This window comes from Ictalurus furcatus, chromosome 18 (genome assembly GCF_023375685.1).
Source record: "Ictalurus furcatus strain D&B chromosome 18, Billie_1.0, whole genome shotgun sequence".
NCBI classification, from domain to species: domain Eukaryota; kingdom Metazoa; phylum Chordata; class Actinopteri; order Siluriformes; family Ictaluridae; genus Ictalurus; species Ictalurus furcatus.
The window spans coordinates 25,089,690-25,104,164 of record NC_071272.1 but is presented as its reverse complement, the minus strand read 5'-3'; the positions used below and the strand labels follow the sequence as shown (position 1 = coordinate 25,104,164).

Sequence of the window (14,475 nt, the reverse complement as noted above, 5' to 3'; positions counted from 1 at the left end):
CATGAGTCGTTAGTAATTTAGTCATTATTCATTTCAAAAGTAAAAGAAACTTCCATGAAGCATGCGCAGTAGCAGCCATGTTCTGTGTGGAAGCTAGCAGAGAAGCTGACGTGAAGCGGGTTCTGCGTCCAAATCTTACAATATGAAGCAAAAACATCTAATCGAGTGAAAGGCATAAAGTATCTACGTTTAAACATACTTAAGTGTTCAACATTAAAAGTAAATATTTTAACAGATTTATTTAAATAAATATTTATTAAGCATTATGCTAACACAGACAAACCTAGAATTTGACTAGATAATGTTTATTAATATTTAATAATGTTTAATATTTATAAACAAATATGTAAAAATGCAAAAACACAACTGATTGACTGAGCGGGGCAAGAAATAAAAAAATCTCAGATTCCTAACAAGTACTTTGAATATTGAAATGAAAAGATAAGCAGTAAAAATGTATGTTCTTGTAAATATAATTGTGTGTGTGTGTGTGGGTGTGTGTGTGTGTGGGTGGGTGGGTGTGTGCGTGTGTGTGCGTGTGTGTGGGTGCGTGTGTGTGGGTGCGTGTGGGTGGGTGTGTGTGGGTGCGTGTGTGTGGGTGTGTGTGTGTTGGAAACAGGGCTTCTTCTGTAAGAGTGAGGAGGACTTCGACAGCTGGTGTAATCAGGTTCAGCAGGTAGCACTTTAAAATAAAAGATCCTCATTGCTGATGTGTTCGTGCCTTTATTCAGGTTTGTGCTTTAATCCTTTCTGCTCGTGACCTTTAAGGAGATCCTGAAGAAGCGGAACTTGCGGATGTTTGAGCTGGTGGAGAAGCATCCGTCTCACTGGCCTCCGTTCATTCCTCCAACTAAACCTGAGGTGCAGACCACAGGAGCAGGTGAGAGCACTGACCCCAACCGTACATTACGGGTCGTATAGACTAGTCGACTAACACGTTTACTCATCGCCGGCTCGTGACCTGGTGACCTCATTACTGCAGACATTTATAATGACAGAAAGAATTATAATTAAGGGGAGACGCACTTGACTTATGCTACAGGCTGCTATCTAGTGGATTTTTAGAGTAACCCTGTAAAAGGGAGATTAAAAGACCTCATCATCCAGGGCAACTTATAAGCATCTAAAGTCCTCTCTCATATTGGTTAGGGTTAGGGTTAGGAGTCCACCATCAGGAGAACACTGAATAACAATGGTGTGCATGGCAGGGCTGCAAGGAGAAAGCCACCGTTCTCCAAAAAGAACATCGCTGCCCTTCTGCAGTTTGTTAAAGATCACATGGACGAGCCAGAAGACTAATGGAAAATGTTTTGTGGGTGAATGAGAACAAAATAGAACGTTTTGGTTTAAATGAGAAGAGTTATGTTTGGAGAAATGAAAACACTGCATTCCAGCATAAGAACCTGATCCCATCTGTGAAACATGGTGGTGGTAGTGTCATGGTTCAAGCTTGTTTTGCTGCATCTGGATCAGGACGACTCGCCATCACTGATGGAACAATGAGTTCTGAAGTATACCAGCGAGTTCTAAAGGAGAATGTCAGGACATCTGTCCATGAACTGAATCTGAAGAGAAAGTGGGTCATGCAGCAAGACAACGATCCTAAACACATGAGTCGTTCTACTAAAGAACGGTTAAAGAAGAATAAAGTTAATGATTTGGAATGTCCGAGTCAAAGTCCTGACCTTAATCCAATAGAAATGTTGTGGAAGAACCTGGAGCGAGCGGTTCATGTGAGGAAACCCACCAACATCCCAGAGTTGAAGCTGTTCTGTACTGAGGAACGGGATAAAACTCCTCCGAGCCGATGTGCAGGACTGATCAACACTTACCCCAAACGTTTAGAAATGTAGAAAATTCTAAAGGATTCACAAACTTTCAAGCACCGCTGTGCACACACTGCCTGCACTTACACTGTGCATTTTTACAGAAACGTATTACATTTAATTCCAGTTATTTGCTACAAAACAAGATTGCAATTCCAACCTGACACCTCTGTCAGTAACTGTCCTGTCCTCCTCTACTGAAAACATTAATACTGTGAGCCTGGGGCAGCGTGAGCCCTGTCTCAGTGGGCCTCTATTTATTAGCGTTTGTTGCAGTTCCCACTCTGACCACTAGGTGCAATATTAACGCTATGGTGCTAAATGGGGCAGTGAGCACGCTGCACCACACATCATAGAAAAATGAGCAAATAAATGGAACCTCGTCTTATATCTGTCAAATAAAATCACTTTTTTAATTGTTGGTGCTTGAAAAGAGGCAGGAGTTTGAAATGTATGGAGCTGTGAATCAGGATTTCATCAAGATTTGTTAAATGGTTAGTAAAAGGTGGGGCTCTGCATCACCTGCCCCTATGGACGAGTCGCCACAGCGTTCTTTAGTGTCTGCCGTGGACATGTCGAGTAGCCGGTGGAAAAAACCGTGAGGCAGACGATAAAGAAAGAAGCGAAATGTAGTTTGTTAATCTTAAAATATTTCACATTAGATGAAGTCGAGTCTACATTCAGCCACACAGGACTGTGCTTGGAAAAGTCTTTTGCTTTAATGACCTTTAATATCAGTTTGCATGAAGTGTAGTGGTGTGTTGGTTTAATAAAAATCTGCACTGTGGCAGAGTGAATTCAGTTGCTGTGTGAAAGAGCTGAAATGAAATATTTCTGATATAAACCTGATGTGAAATATTTCAGGCACTTGTTGAACGATGTGTTTTATTGTTATGGTGTTTCATCACCAGCTTTGTTTGTTTTCTTTGTAGAGTTCATCGAGTCCACAGATAAGCTGTTCGAGTCTGAGGAGGAGTTTGAGATCCTGAATGTGTGAGCTCCACACGTTTAACCTTCATGCAATCAAAGAAAGTTTGAAGGCTGAATCATCAGCTTTCTACTGATCCACACCACACAAGTGCCTCAGATCAACACCAAGCACAACACCCATACTGCAAAAAATAACTTCAAAAACCCCACAATAATACACCAGGACCTACAGACCACGGAACGGTCAGAGTTCCTGCATGAAGGACAGTCGGTATTCACAGCAGAAACGCCTGATCTCACTGTCTCTCTCTGGAATACGGGGTAAACGAGAAAAAGCCAAGGATTACTGTAGCTACTATGTGTGATTTTAGCTCCATTCATAGTCAGACCAGTGTGTGTGTGTGTGTGTGTGTGTGTGTGTGTGTGTGTGTGTGTGTGTGTTTGTAAAACTGTTTGGAGAACCCTCCGGTTGCATTAACTGCATTGTACTGTATGATGACATTTCTTACTCCATAGGACCTGTGAGAGAACAAGCCTGGAGATGTCTTTTTAGAACACACACACACACACACACACACACACACACACACACACTACCTCCTGAATCCAGGAGTAGGAGTCAGATATGCAGAAATGTGTATTCAGTGTTATATGAGGGGAAATGATGAACACGGTAAAGTGCCTGTTGGAGTGATTTGGGTAACTGTTTCTTTTCCCTCGTAATCAGACAAGTTAAATAATAAACCCCTAATTCTTAAACAAATTGCACATTCATGTAAATATGCTTGAAAATAAAGATATTTAATGCACCTTCTCCAGGTCTTAATCTGTATCTGTAGTAGGTTTCACATGTGGAGGTAAAATTTAAGACATTTAATAGTTCTGAAAATGAAATGAGATGAATGAGATGAAGCAGTAAAGTTCTCCGGGCATGGCCAGGCCCGAGGTTTCCTCGTAGAATTCAGCTCTGCTTTTAAACTGCGGCTGCTGGGTCATTCATGGATTTGGGTTTGGACATTTGTGGCATACGTTACATTATTATTATAGTGTTACACTCACTGACCTCTTTATTAGGAACACCCTTACACCTGCTCATTCATGCATTTACCCAATCAGTCAGTCACGTGTCCGTACATGAATACATGCAGAGACAAGGTCAAGAGCTTCAGTTTGGGAGAGACACTCACCTGCTGAAGCCCCTGAACGTGACCTTCACTTTGTCCAGCAGAGGGCAGCACTTACCAAGCTGCTCCATAATAAAAGACTATTTTGTCAGTTATGTGCTTAGATGGGAATCTCTGGTCTTAACACATCTTGGAGCAATGTTGCATCATGTCTGATCACAAACATCTGATAGGAAAACACACAAAACATCGTTCCCAGTCAGGAATACCTTGGCACTTTTTTATTGCAATAGCTCTATGACAAGCAAAACCCAATTTGTTAAATATACACCAAAAATAAAATATAAAAATGTAGAACCGACAAAAAAATCCTCAGACACCCTCGTTCTGAAATCAAGGAAAGTGGGTGCTGCGTAGCATGATCAACAAGAGAAAGGGATATCAAAAAATTACAATATTTACAAAGGAAGACAGTGTTTCGAACGATCCGATCCTACCGGCACGGTTCGGCCCAATCACAGACCGTTTCAGCAGTAGATTGTGAGCATTGACTGGGATCCTCAAGAGAAAAGAAATGCAAACTGTCAACACACACTCTGCACATTTCAGGTCTTTTTTCTTCTTGCTGCTCTCTTCCTTAACAACTAAAACAACAAGGTAAATAAAAAAGGCCAATAACATGATTCCAATGATTACAATACCAGTTTCCCCAATTCTAGATCCTCAAAAGATCTCAAAGTACAAAATAAAAACACGAGCGTGGTTATTTTTCAGCTCATCACTGCAGTTATTGTGTAGAAAAGTTCCCAAAAAACGGTATACTACTCTTATTTTTTCACCCCCCCTCAATCCCACGTCACATATCACATACATTAAAAGCAACGCAATATCATGACACGATAGCATGACACAAACGCTAGTGAAAGAAAGAAGAAAGAAATGGAAAGCTCACTGATGTACAGCGTGTTTTTTTTGTCCCAACATCATCTGGACTACTACTGCAAAGCTACACACTTCTCACTACACAGCTTTCCACCCTAGCCAACAATTCTTCTTATAAAGCTTTCAGGTACAGGCAAGGAAGGGACTGTGAATAACAATTCAAAAAATAAATAAATAAATAAATAAATAAATAAATAAATAGAGACAAAAATATATGAGAAAAAACACATGGTCTTAAATAACTCCGTTATTTACATGAACGTCTCCATTTCTGTAATTCATTAACGTAACTGCAATCACCAGCAACACTCTGTACAAATGGTCCCGTGTTCAGCGAACGCCACTGTATCTGATTCAATCAATAAACAAACAAACAAACAAACAAACAAACAAACAAATAAATAAAGTACAGAACAGTAGGCTACAGTGTGTAGCATGTAGACGCACTTGTGTGGATCAGAGGAACAACTCAGTAAACATCTTTCTCTCATTTTCAGGGCAGAAACTCAAATCAGTACAAAACTTCAACTCATCTGCAGCATTTACACGTAAAATAAATACAAACATGAAATAAATATGAAGTACAACAGAATGAAAAGATGTTGACTTAGCGTCCTTCCATACTGAAGACTCAAATACAGAGAGAAATGATTTGTGTGTGTGTGCGTGTGTGTGTGCGTGTGTAAGTTCACACATTACATCTAAAGGGATTCCAGGCTGTCCAGTTGCAGGTCTGTTGTTACTGTGAGACAGATTTATTGAATAGATTTCTGATATGGACTGGAGGTAGCGACTACATGACTTAGAAACACCGTCTTATTCATTTTTATTTATCTAATACCTACAAAGTGCTGTCTGTGAGTTCGTGGTTTGTGTTAAGTGAGATTTTCACACTGTTGAGGATCTGAATTCACTCCGTCCTCCCACACTCCGGGAGAAGAAAGTGAGTATTTATACTAAATCTCCTTAGGGCTCGGATACGCTATGATACACTCCGCCGTTAGAGATCTCCAAACATCATTCCAATCTACTGCTCCAGGAGATCCAGGAGATCCAGCAGATCCAGGAGATGCTTCTGCAGCAACTGTGGAAGTATTTAAGTGTTTTAGTGAAAGCTGAAGGAATCAGTGGAAGTCTGAACGCTCGAACTCTGGAAACAGGATTTATCGGAAATGTTGCATCGTGGAAACTTTCGCTAGCGTATCCAAGACCTAAGCAGAAGCAAAAACATCAACTAGTGTACGTCTGAAGTGTGTGTGTGTGTGTGTGTGTGTGTGTGTGTGCGTGTGGCCAATGTGAATCCTTTTACAACTGATGTGCAGGATCTCAGAAAAAAGTACAGAGAAATACAAATCAATCTAAATAAACAAAGGTGTGTGTGTGAGAGAGAGAGTGTGTGTGTGAGAGTATGTCTGTGTGTGTGAGAGAGAGTGTGTGTGTAGGGGACTACTACGTAGTTGGCACATTTTACAAAATCTCATTTGATACACAAGCACCTCGTATTTACAGTGATTCAGCAGGTTGTGTGAGGACTGTGAGGAAGTGAAGAAGGTGGTTATGGAGATTAGTGCTCGAAGTCTGGATGAAGATCACAGCTCTGATTTCGGACTCAGGATCAGCGCAGTCACTCACGTAAACAATAACACACGTGTGTTTTAACTGAACAATAAAAATGGAACCGATCTGAGGCAGTTATGTAGGAGATACAGAGCAAAAGAGGCTGTGTAGTTTATTCAGTCTTTGCAGTTGGAGGTCTGATGAAGACGAGGAGGACGAGGAGGACGAGGCAGCTTCCTCTTCTGCATTCTGGAGTCCACTGGATTTCCAAAGTTCTGATTTCCTCCCAGCGTACGGCGTGCTCACTCTGCACGAGAGACACACGGGTCAGAACTCACTCCAAATTTATTGGTAATGCTTTACACAGTGAATAAGCAATCAAACAGACAAATATATATAAAAACACTTTTTTTAAAGAATAAAATCTCAGGAAGTTCAGAAGATGAGAGGAAGTGTGTAGACGAGAGTGTAGTTTATAGACTGCCGATAAACACGACTTCCATATAACAGGAAACACAGCAGTCAGAATTCCTCAGAGGGCCTCACCTGGCTGTTCACACCTCACACACAACCTGCAGTTTAACCTCACACACCGCCATCACCATGATTATAACCAAGACAATGAACGCACGCACACGCACACACGCACGCACACGCACGCACACACACGCACACACACGCACACACACGCACACACACGCACGCACGCCATCACCATGATTATAACCAAGACAATGAACACACACACACACGCAAAGAAATGCTATAATCAAAGATGTCTTCCAAAAATAATGAAATTGGACATTTGTACATAAATAAAGTCCTCTGTTAAAAGCAGTAAACGATAATAAACTAAACCAAGTGGATATGAAGCGTAACAGCGCTGTGCTGATTAAAAACGCATCACTCGACTCTCGTTTCTGTTTCTGTTTCTGCAGATAAAACCCCACACACTTCATCAGGACTTTGCTTTCAAAAGTGGTGTATTGTGTGATCTGTTCCTTTCTTTACTGCCAAACAAACATTTCCCTTAACATTTCATTTTTTTGTAGGAAAAGTAAAGTTTGGAATCAAAAGTTTTTATTGATAATAATGAAGTCATAAAAAGCATTTAAGACAAAATTTGTATTTAAAATAATTAGAGTGCCTAAGCCTTTTACACAGTACTGTGTGTATCATTGGTTAGTTTGATTTTTTTTATTTATTTAAGAATAAATCGGAACTCTTAATTAGTGTTGATTAAATAACAGGTCACTAACAACATTACTGAGATTTATCAGATAATCCGTCACAGCATGAGAATATTATAAAGTGTTTATTTCCACACAATGAGACACACAAACTAATGTAGTGTTGTTGCACTTTTCTCACCGGCTCAACACACACACACACACACACACACACACACACACATATATATATATATATATATTCTTATCTTATTATTATCTGTTCAGACCAGTAAAAAAATAAAGGCTAAATAAACATCCACTGGCTGTCTCACTAATGATGCTCCGTGGGTGTCGGGGGGGGGGGGGGTGGGGGTGTGTGTGTGTGTGTGTGTGTGAATCGTTTTCAGTGTGTGGAATCGACTCCAAAGCTTTAGAGTTGACTCTGAAGTCTTCAGTGCCTGGAACCAGTGATTGGACCAAAAGCAGGATGGAGACTCACAACAAATATTAAAATATATATATTGTGTACGTTAAGAAATTCTACACGAACACCAAAACACTTCAACATAAGAGTGAGAAAACATTCGTCTCAGAGAGACTAGTCATTCCTTTTAGATCATGTTTAGTTATTTTTAATAACTATGACCATAAACGTGAGAAACATCTGGATCTGTAGTCACGGCTACGTCTGCCTCGCACCGACTGAGTCACGGCTACATCTGCCTCGCACCGACTGAGACACGCCGCACGTCTGCCTCGCACCGACTGAGACACGCCGCACGTCTGCCTCGCACCGACTGAGACACGCCGCACGTCTGCCTCGCACCGACTGAGTCACGGCTACGTCTGCCTCGCACCGACTGAGTCACGGCTACGTCTGCCTCGCACCGACTGAGTCACGGCTACGTCTGCCTCGCACCGACTGAGTCACGGCTACGTCTGCCTCGCACCGACTGAGTCACGGCTACGTCTGGGTGATAAATAACCGTGTAATACCGATATCGTGATCATTGGGTCACAGTATTCTTCTGGGTAGCATGAAATGTTTTTCTTTTTAAATTATTTTTAAAAAATAATAAATCCCAAATTGTCCCTCAGTGATGTTAAAATTCTGTACTTATTCTTTAGAATTGTTAAAAAAAAAATAATACAAAAAAATTCAGTGTCAAATATTTTTATTCATATCTATAAATAAAGATTTTTTTTATAAAAATAAAAGTAATTAATTATAAACGTGTTTATTAATAATAAACATTTATTATTATATATCGTGATATATACCTCGCACGATGACCGCTCCTCATAATCTAAACCTAATAATGAATTCATTTAAAAACATACAGCTGCTGTAACACGAGTGAGAACAGGAGCTAAAGGTAAATATAAACAGATAAAAAGCGTGATGTTTATAAATAAATTAAAGACTGCATCGTTGTGTAAATGGCTGCGGTATAAGAGGAGTAACACGGTTCAGGACATAATTGACACCGGAGTGAAAACATCACACAAACCTCACTCCATCCTTTATTATTTTCCTGTAACAGTATGACCCGTAGTGTTTTATTCCTCATCACTGTACTCATCACTGTACTCATCACTGTACTCATCACTGTACTGCCTCAGAAAGACGGATTTAGTTCCAGCTCCTGAACTGTAATGAAACTCTGACGCTGTAATGTCCTTTACAGTTTAAACCTTTTACAATCCATCAGTGTGAGATTTATTTATTTATTTTTAGACAGTTTGTGTAAAAATGTTTTTATTAAAGCAGCCCGTTGTGTAGGATTATTATGAAGGACTACTGTATATGTGCTATAAAAGATCTCGGGTAATTTAGTTATCCGGATAATAATCTGAACAATAAGGAGAAGCAGAGCGTGGACTTTCACTGCATGACATCATACATACAGAACTTATTCAGATTTATTCATGAGGTTTTTTGTGCAGTGTGTAATTCCTCAAACGATGTGAAAAATAAACTGAAGCAACCTGCTTTAAACGAGCTGAACACAAACCTCCGTATTAATGTCGGTGTGATGATCAAATCGGAGAAAATTACCGACATAAATATCAGTTAGACACAAATACAGGACACTTGATGAACACAAAGAACACGTCCGCGTGCGTACGTTAAAAAACACGACCGTTCAGGAGAAATCATGAGATAGGGAAAGACAACATACATGATCTGTGTGAGTTTATCTTTAATGTGGAGTCACAATCCCACATCACACACCTGCACAGATGTGAGTGCAAAATAATAAACAAATGTTTATGCATTTAGCAAAGTGCAATTTTCAGTGCAAAAAAACCCCACAAATATCTGCCATTTTAATTTTCCAAACGAAATCAAGCGTACCTCTGTGCATTTCAGAATTTCAACTTCTTTTTTCTTTGATTCTGAGTGTTTCAGTGTACTGACAGTGACGACTACTCAGTGCTGAAACACTACTGCTCTTCTAAATACTGAATAAGATTCTGAAAAGAGAAACCATTTCACAAAAACAAAACAAAAAGCAGAGAAAGAAACCATGAACTGAACCGGAACACAGAATACAGTCAGCAGTGAAAGAGCGGTCCATCGCGTGTTACGCATCGCACTTTGCCCGAGCGTTCGTTTCCACATTGCTAAACTCAGACAAAAAGCACCTGTGAAACACCTGGCAGGTTAGTCGTCATTTAACTTGTAGCATAAGGGGAGACAGAAATACAACCAACCTTTCGAGGCAGTGGTGTGTCCTCCTGACTTGGATAAGTCCAGACCAGCACAGGCCTCGCTATCTTCGAGTGTCCCGTGGGCTGGGTGCGGAGGTGTGGCATCGTGGGTGATCCTTTGGACTTCCCTCAGGTCCAGAGCGATGTAGTTGAGGTAGCTGGATGAAACATTGCAGCGCGTTCCTCCAGTGGCACAGTTAGCAGTGAGGAGAACAGAGTCAGGAGATCCTTGATCTTCTGTGTAAGACCACATGCTATCAAACGAGGCAGAATTCTGCCATCGACAGCCTTCTACAAGATTCACGATGGCAGAGGCTCTGGCGGCGCATCCACCCGCAGTGCCACCAGGACAGGGGTAGAAGGTCTCAGAGCTGTGTCTCCTCCGGCCCTGAGGATCTGCCCTAATGACCTTAGGTTCGGTTTGAGGACTGGGGCACCTTTCAGAGACACAGAGGTGTTGTATCATCCTAGAGGGACTCTCAGCTTCTCTGTGGACGCTCTTAGGGACAAAGTTATTCTGAACCTGACTGTAGGTGCATCCTAAGGGGCGTGCGTAGTTCGGAGGGTTCCATGGGGCTACGAGGGAGTGCCGAGGAGGACGGTTCTTCAGGAGGTTGTCCATGTTTAGGCCTATGTAATCGTGGTCAGGTGAGGAGCAGCATAGCTGATAGCAAGGCTGGGAGGTGGAGTCCACTGCTGACGGGGAGGACGCTGCATGACGAGGCCTGTCTCCAAACTCCATGTGGATGTAATCTCCTGGACTGGGAGGACTCGGAGGTTCAACTGGTGACTCGGGAACATATTCCGTTTTTCTGCGATCGTCTCGACACGGAGTTTTGTAAGAGCGAGGAAGGGAGAAATAAGAGCCGTAAGACTTGGGGCCTTCAGGGGAAGCCTGCCTGTAGCCTTCAGCTGAGCCGATCTGGGACATGTCCATGTAATCATCATACTCAGTTTGGCTTCTGGAGGAGGGACTGGTTATTCCGGGAGAAGGGCTGTCTCGTGGCAGCATCATCATGTAGCCATGTCTGTCCACCTGCTGTAAAGAGCAGGGATGAAGGTGCAGGGTGGCCATGTGGTTTGCTCTGGGTTGCATAGGGGTGTAATCTGTATGAGGAGAGGGGACGATGTTATAGATCATAGGCATGTAGCCATCATCCTTAGGCAGCTTCTTCTGACCGTCTGAGTTGAGTGAGGGAGGCCTGTTTGGGTGATGTAACTCCGAGTAAGATTTATAGCCTGCTTTGAGGAGGCAGGAGCAGACAGCGTGCCGTTTTGACTCCACGGGGCTCGATTCATCTAATGAAGATGAAGTCTGCGTCGCTTTCTGGTGCATGACACCTAAACTGTTAGCAGGTTTTGGCTTGGCGTAATGTGTGAGCTTGAGAAAAGTTCTTTCCATATAACTGCTCTCCTCCTCAAAAGTCCTGGCACCACCCTGTGCGTCTTTGTACCAATCCATGGCCATGTAATCCGCTAATCGATTCTCCTCCCTAATGGGTGGAGTGTCGCTGTGTGGCTCAGGTGTACTGCTGCTTGCACGGAAATATCTAAAGTCACAAGGGCTGGGACAGAACTCATCAGAGGAGTTGAAGCCTCCATCACTGGGGGAGCCGCAGATGGAGGAGCTGGAGGGTCGTGTGTGCGTGTCCGAGGCAGAACCATGGCCGCTGCTGCTGGAAACGCTGATGGGACTGGTAGCAGACAGAAAGTGCGATACGGGGAGGGAGGCAGAGCGAGTATGATGGGCAGAACCAGGTGAGACATGGGCGCAGCAGCCACCGCTCTCCTCCCTGCCCACATTCAGGCAGGGCGTGTTCAGGTGCAACAAGCTGCCCGTGCCTGAGCTGAGAGGTCGGTCAGAAGTGCCCTCGCCTTCGCTGGAGGTACGGTAGCGCTGTCCTGTTACTCCTTTACTCTTTCCAGTAGGAGGTATGCCCATCACCGAATCAGTCCTGGAGGCACGCTGGAGCCCTGTGTGGCTGGGAGGGAGATTGCCGAAGTGGCGGCGCGTCGTGATAAAGGGTATGGGGTTGGACCCGGAGGACTGGCTTTTGCTCCGTGGTCTGAAGTCCGGAAAGGCCTTCAAAGCCTTCATGGTGTCCAGAATGGTCTCGTGCATGTTCTGAGCCACCACAGAGTCTTCCACTTGCACCCAGATCTCACCTGGACCGATAGAAGAAGAGCGTCCCACCTCGATGAAGAAAAAACTCTCAGAATGGCCGCAGCGGCGAATGTTCATCAAGGGCAGGTTCACAGCAGGAGTCTCGGAATTTAACTTCACCAGGTGAATTGTCTTTGCGGAAAGGCACAGACGGTACACCCCCATTAAATTCTTGGTCTGCCCCAAACCTTTAGGCTTCACATTCACCTGCCACACCTCCTTAAAAATAGTCCCAGGTGAAATGGTCCCATAGCCATCATCTAACTCGTCCGTGTCCAGCTGGCCCTTTTTGCCTTCGGTCATCAGTTCAGTGAGGGCCAGGTACCAGTCCTCCTGCTCCTGCTCGCTGTCAGCCACCACCGCAAAATACTCATCTTTTGTATAAAGAGCAATGAGGTATTTGTTCTTGGCGTCAGCCCTCTTGTTGACCGTGAAACACTGGGACAGGTAAATAACCCTCTTAGGAGGACACGAAACACCGGCAGTGGAGGCAGCAACTTTAAGTGCATTTCGGAATTTTTTCTCACTGTCATAGTACTCCAGGCGACTGGGCCCGAGGTTACTGGGCCCTCTCAACACAAAGAACCTCTTGTGGCCGTGTTTCTGTTTTCTCAGATATCCACACTTCCACACATCGGCGTCCACGCTGCCCGAGCACACAGCGGCGGCGGCGGCCAGAGCAGCAGCCGTGGTGTCCGTGCTGAGGACGCGGCAGAAGGCAGAGTCGTGGACCTTGTACTGGAGCGCGGGGAGGTGTTTCCTCACCACAGGATCCTGAGCATTCTCCTCCGGGAACAGATGATGAACTCTGAAGTGGTAAGGGGGTGGGTGTCTCCTCGGAGGGGCAACGTGGTGCTGATGAGCAGAGGCCGTCGAGTGCATGGGCAAGCGCGAGCCACCGTTATTGATTGAGCAGCAGCAGCAGGAGGAGGAGGAGGAGGATGATGATGATGATGATGATGATGATGATGATGAAGGCTCTCCGTTGGTCGCGACCGCCGCCGTTTTTGCAACAACACGACGCGGCTGCGCCTCCAGCGTCAACATAACGCCGTTATCGTGGAGATGTTCCATGGGACGATGAAATTAAAGGTCACTTTACCTCAGTTACACTGACGCGCGGCCCATTTTTTGTGGAGGGAGTGAAGGGGAGGGGAGAGAGAGGGAGAGAGAGAGAGAGGGAGAGAGAGAGAATTATAGCTCCAAGATGAGGTTCACTCGTTCAGGTAATAATCCTCGCCGCCGTCGGACGCGGTGTTCCGGTGTATCTTCAGCACGAAACACGGAACCTCAGCAGACGCACCGAAATCACGCGCTGCCATGATCGCGCTTTATTTCTCCCCTTCACTCATGGTGGCTACACATCACTACGACCCAGCGAAAACATCACGTGACCAAAACGTCAGCGAGAAGTTCAGGGCGATAGGGACGGTAAAGGAGAGGGGGGGCATGCTAGGCAACTAGGCTTCGGATTGGTCAGACGGTCAAAAGGATTGTGACTGGCACCGGGAGCAACCAGTAACATGGACGAATCCGCCAGTCTCGAGCGTCTGATTGGTGCGTCTGGTCCTGTGTGCAGACGGAGGCGTTGCTTTAAAAGGAAAAAAAGAGAGATGTGTAATGAGAATAAGGACGAGGTGCCTACAGAAAAGGAGACAAAAAAGGCAGAAGATGGGCGATCACACTGAACAAAGGAAAATTAAACGTTTAACAAATCTGTATTTATTAGCCTTGTGTTATTTCCGGGTTCGTTTTTTTTTTTTTTAATAATTGCATTATAATCGGAGACGTGTGTTTCCGTCTCTCTCTCTTTAAATGTTATTTATTTATTTGTTTGTTTATTTATTTATTTATGTTTGACAAACGCTGCATCTGTGTATTGTGCATCTTTAATGTAGGGTTTTGGTTTACTTGTGTTCATGCATTTCTGTTTCAAGCACACTGATAATTAACCGAACAAATGACATCAGAGAAGTAGAGATTATGAAAACTGGGATTATTATGTCTTTTTAATTACTTCCAAATTAATTTATTAATTTAAATAT

The 14,475-nt window shown here is 43.6% G+C and overlaps 2 protein-coding genes across 4 annotated transcripts in view; one reads left to right on the top strand and one right to left on the bottom strand.

Annotated features, from left to right (window-relative positions):
* The window catches only part of atg4a (autophagy related 4A, cysteine peptidase), a 9,703-nt gene extending 6,133 nt beyond the window's left edge, over nt 1-3,570 (top strand). For all 3 annotated transcript variants that reach the window (XM_053648275.1, XM_053648277.1, XM_053648276.1), the window contains exons 11-13: nt 620-676; nt 769-880; nt 2,759-3,570. In XM_053648275.1, the coding sequence (XP_053504250.1) occupies nt 620-676; nt 769-880; nt 2,759-2,823 (234 nt within the window). In that variant the 3' untranslated portion in view covers nt 2,824-3,570. The remainder of the gene's footprint in view (nt 1-619; nt 677-768; nt 881-2,758) is intronic.
* On the bottom strand, nt 3,561-13,695 carry irs4a (insulin receptor substrate 4a). Its single transcript, XM_053648271.1, has 2 exons — nt 10,270-13,695; nt 3,561-6,686 (listed from the first exon to the last, which is right to left on the bottom strand). Exons 1-2 carry the CDS (start codon nt 13,502-13,504, stop codon nt 6,682-6,684), a joined length of 3,240 nt encoding a protein of 1,079 aa, XP_053504246.1. The 5' UTR covers nt 13,505-13,695; the 3' UTR covers nt 3,561-6,681.
* Between the last annotated feature and the right edge of the window lie 780 nt (nt 13,696-14,475).

Bases quoted from the DNA above. Each gene is read 5' to 3' on its own strand.
- irs4a (XM_053648271.1), bottom strand. From the start codon at position 13,504: ATGGAACATCTCCACGATAACGGCGTTATGTTGACGCTGGAGGCGCAG.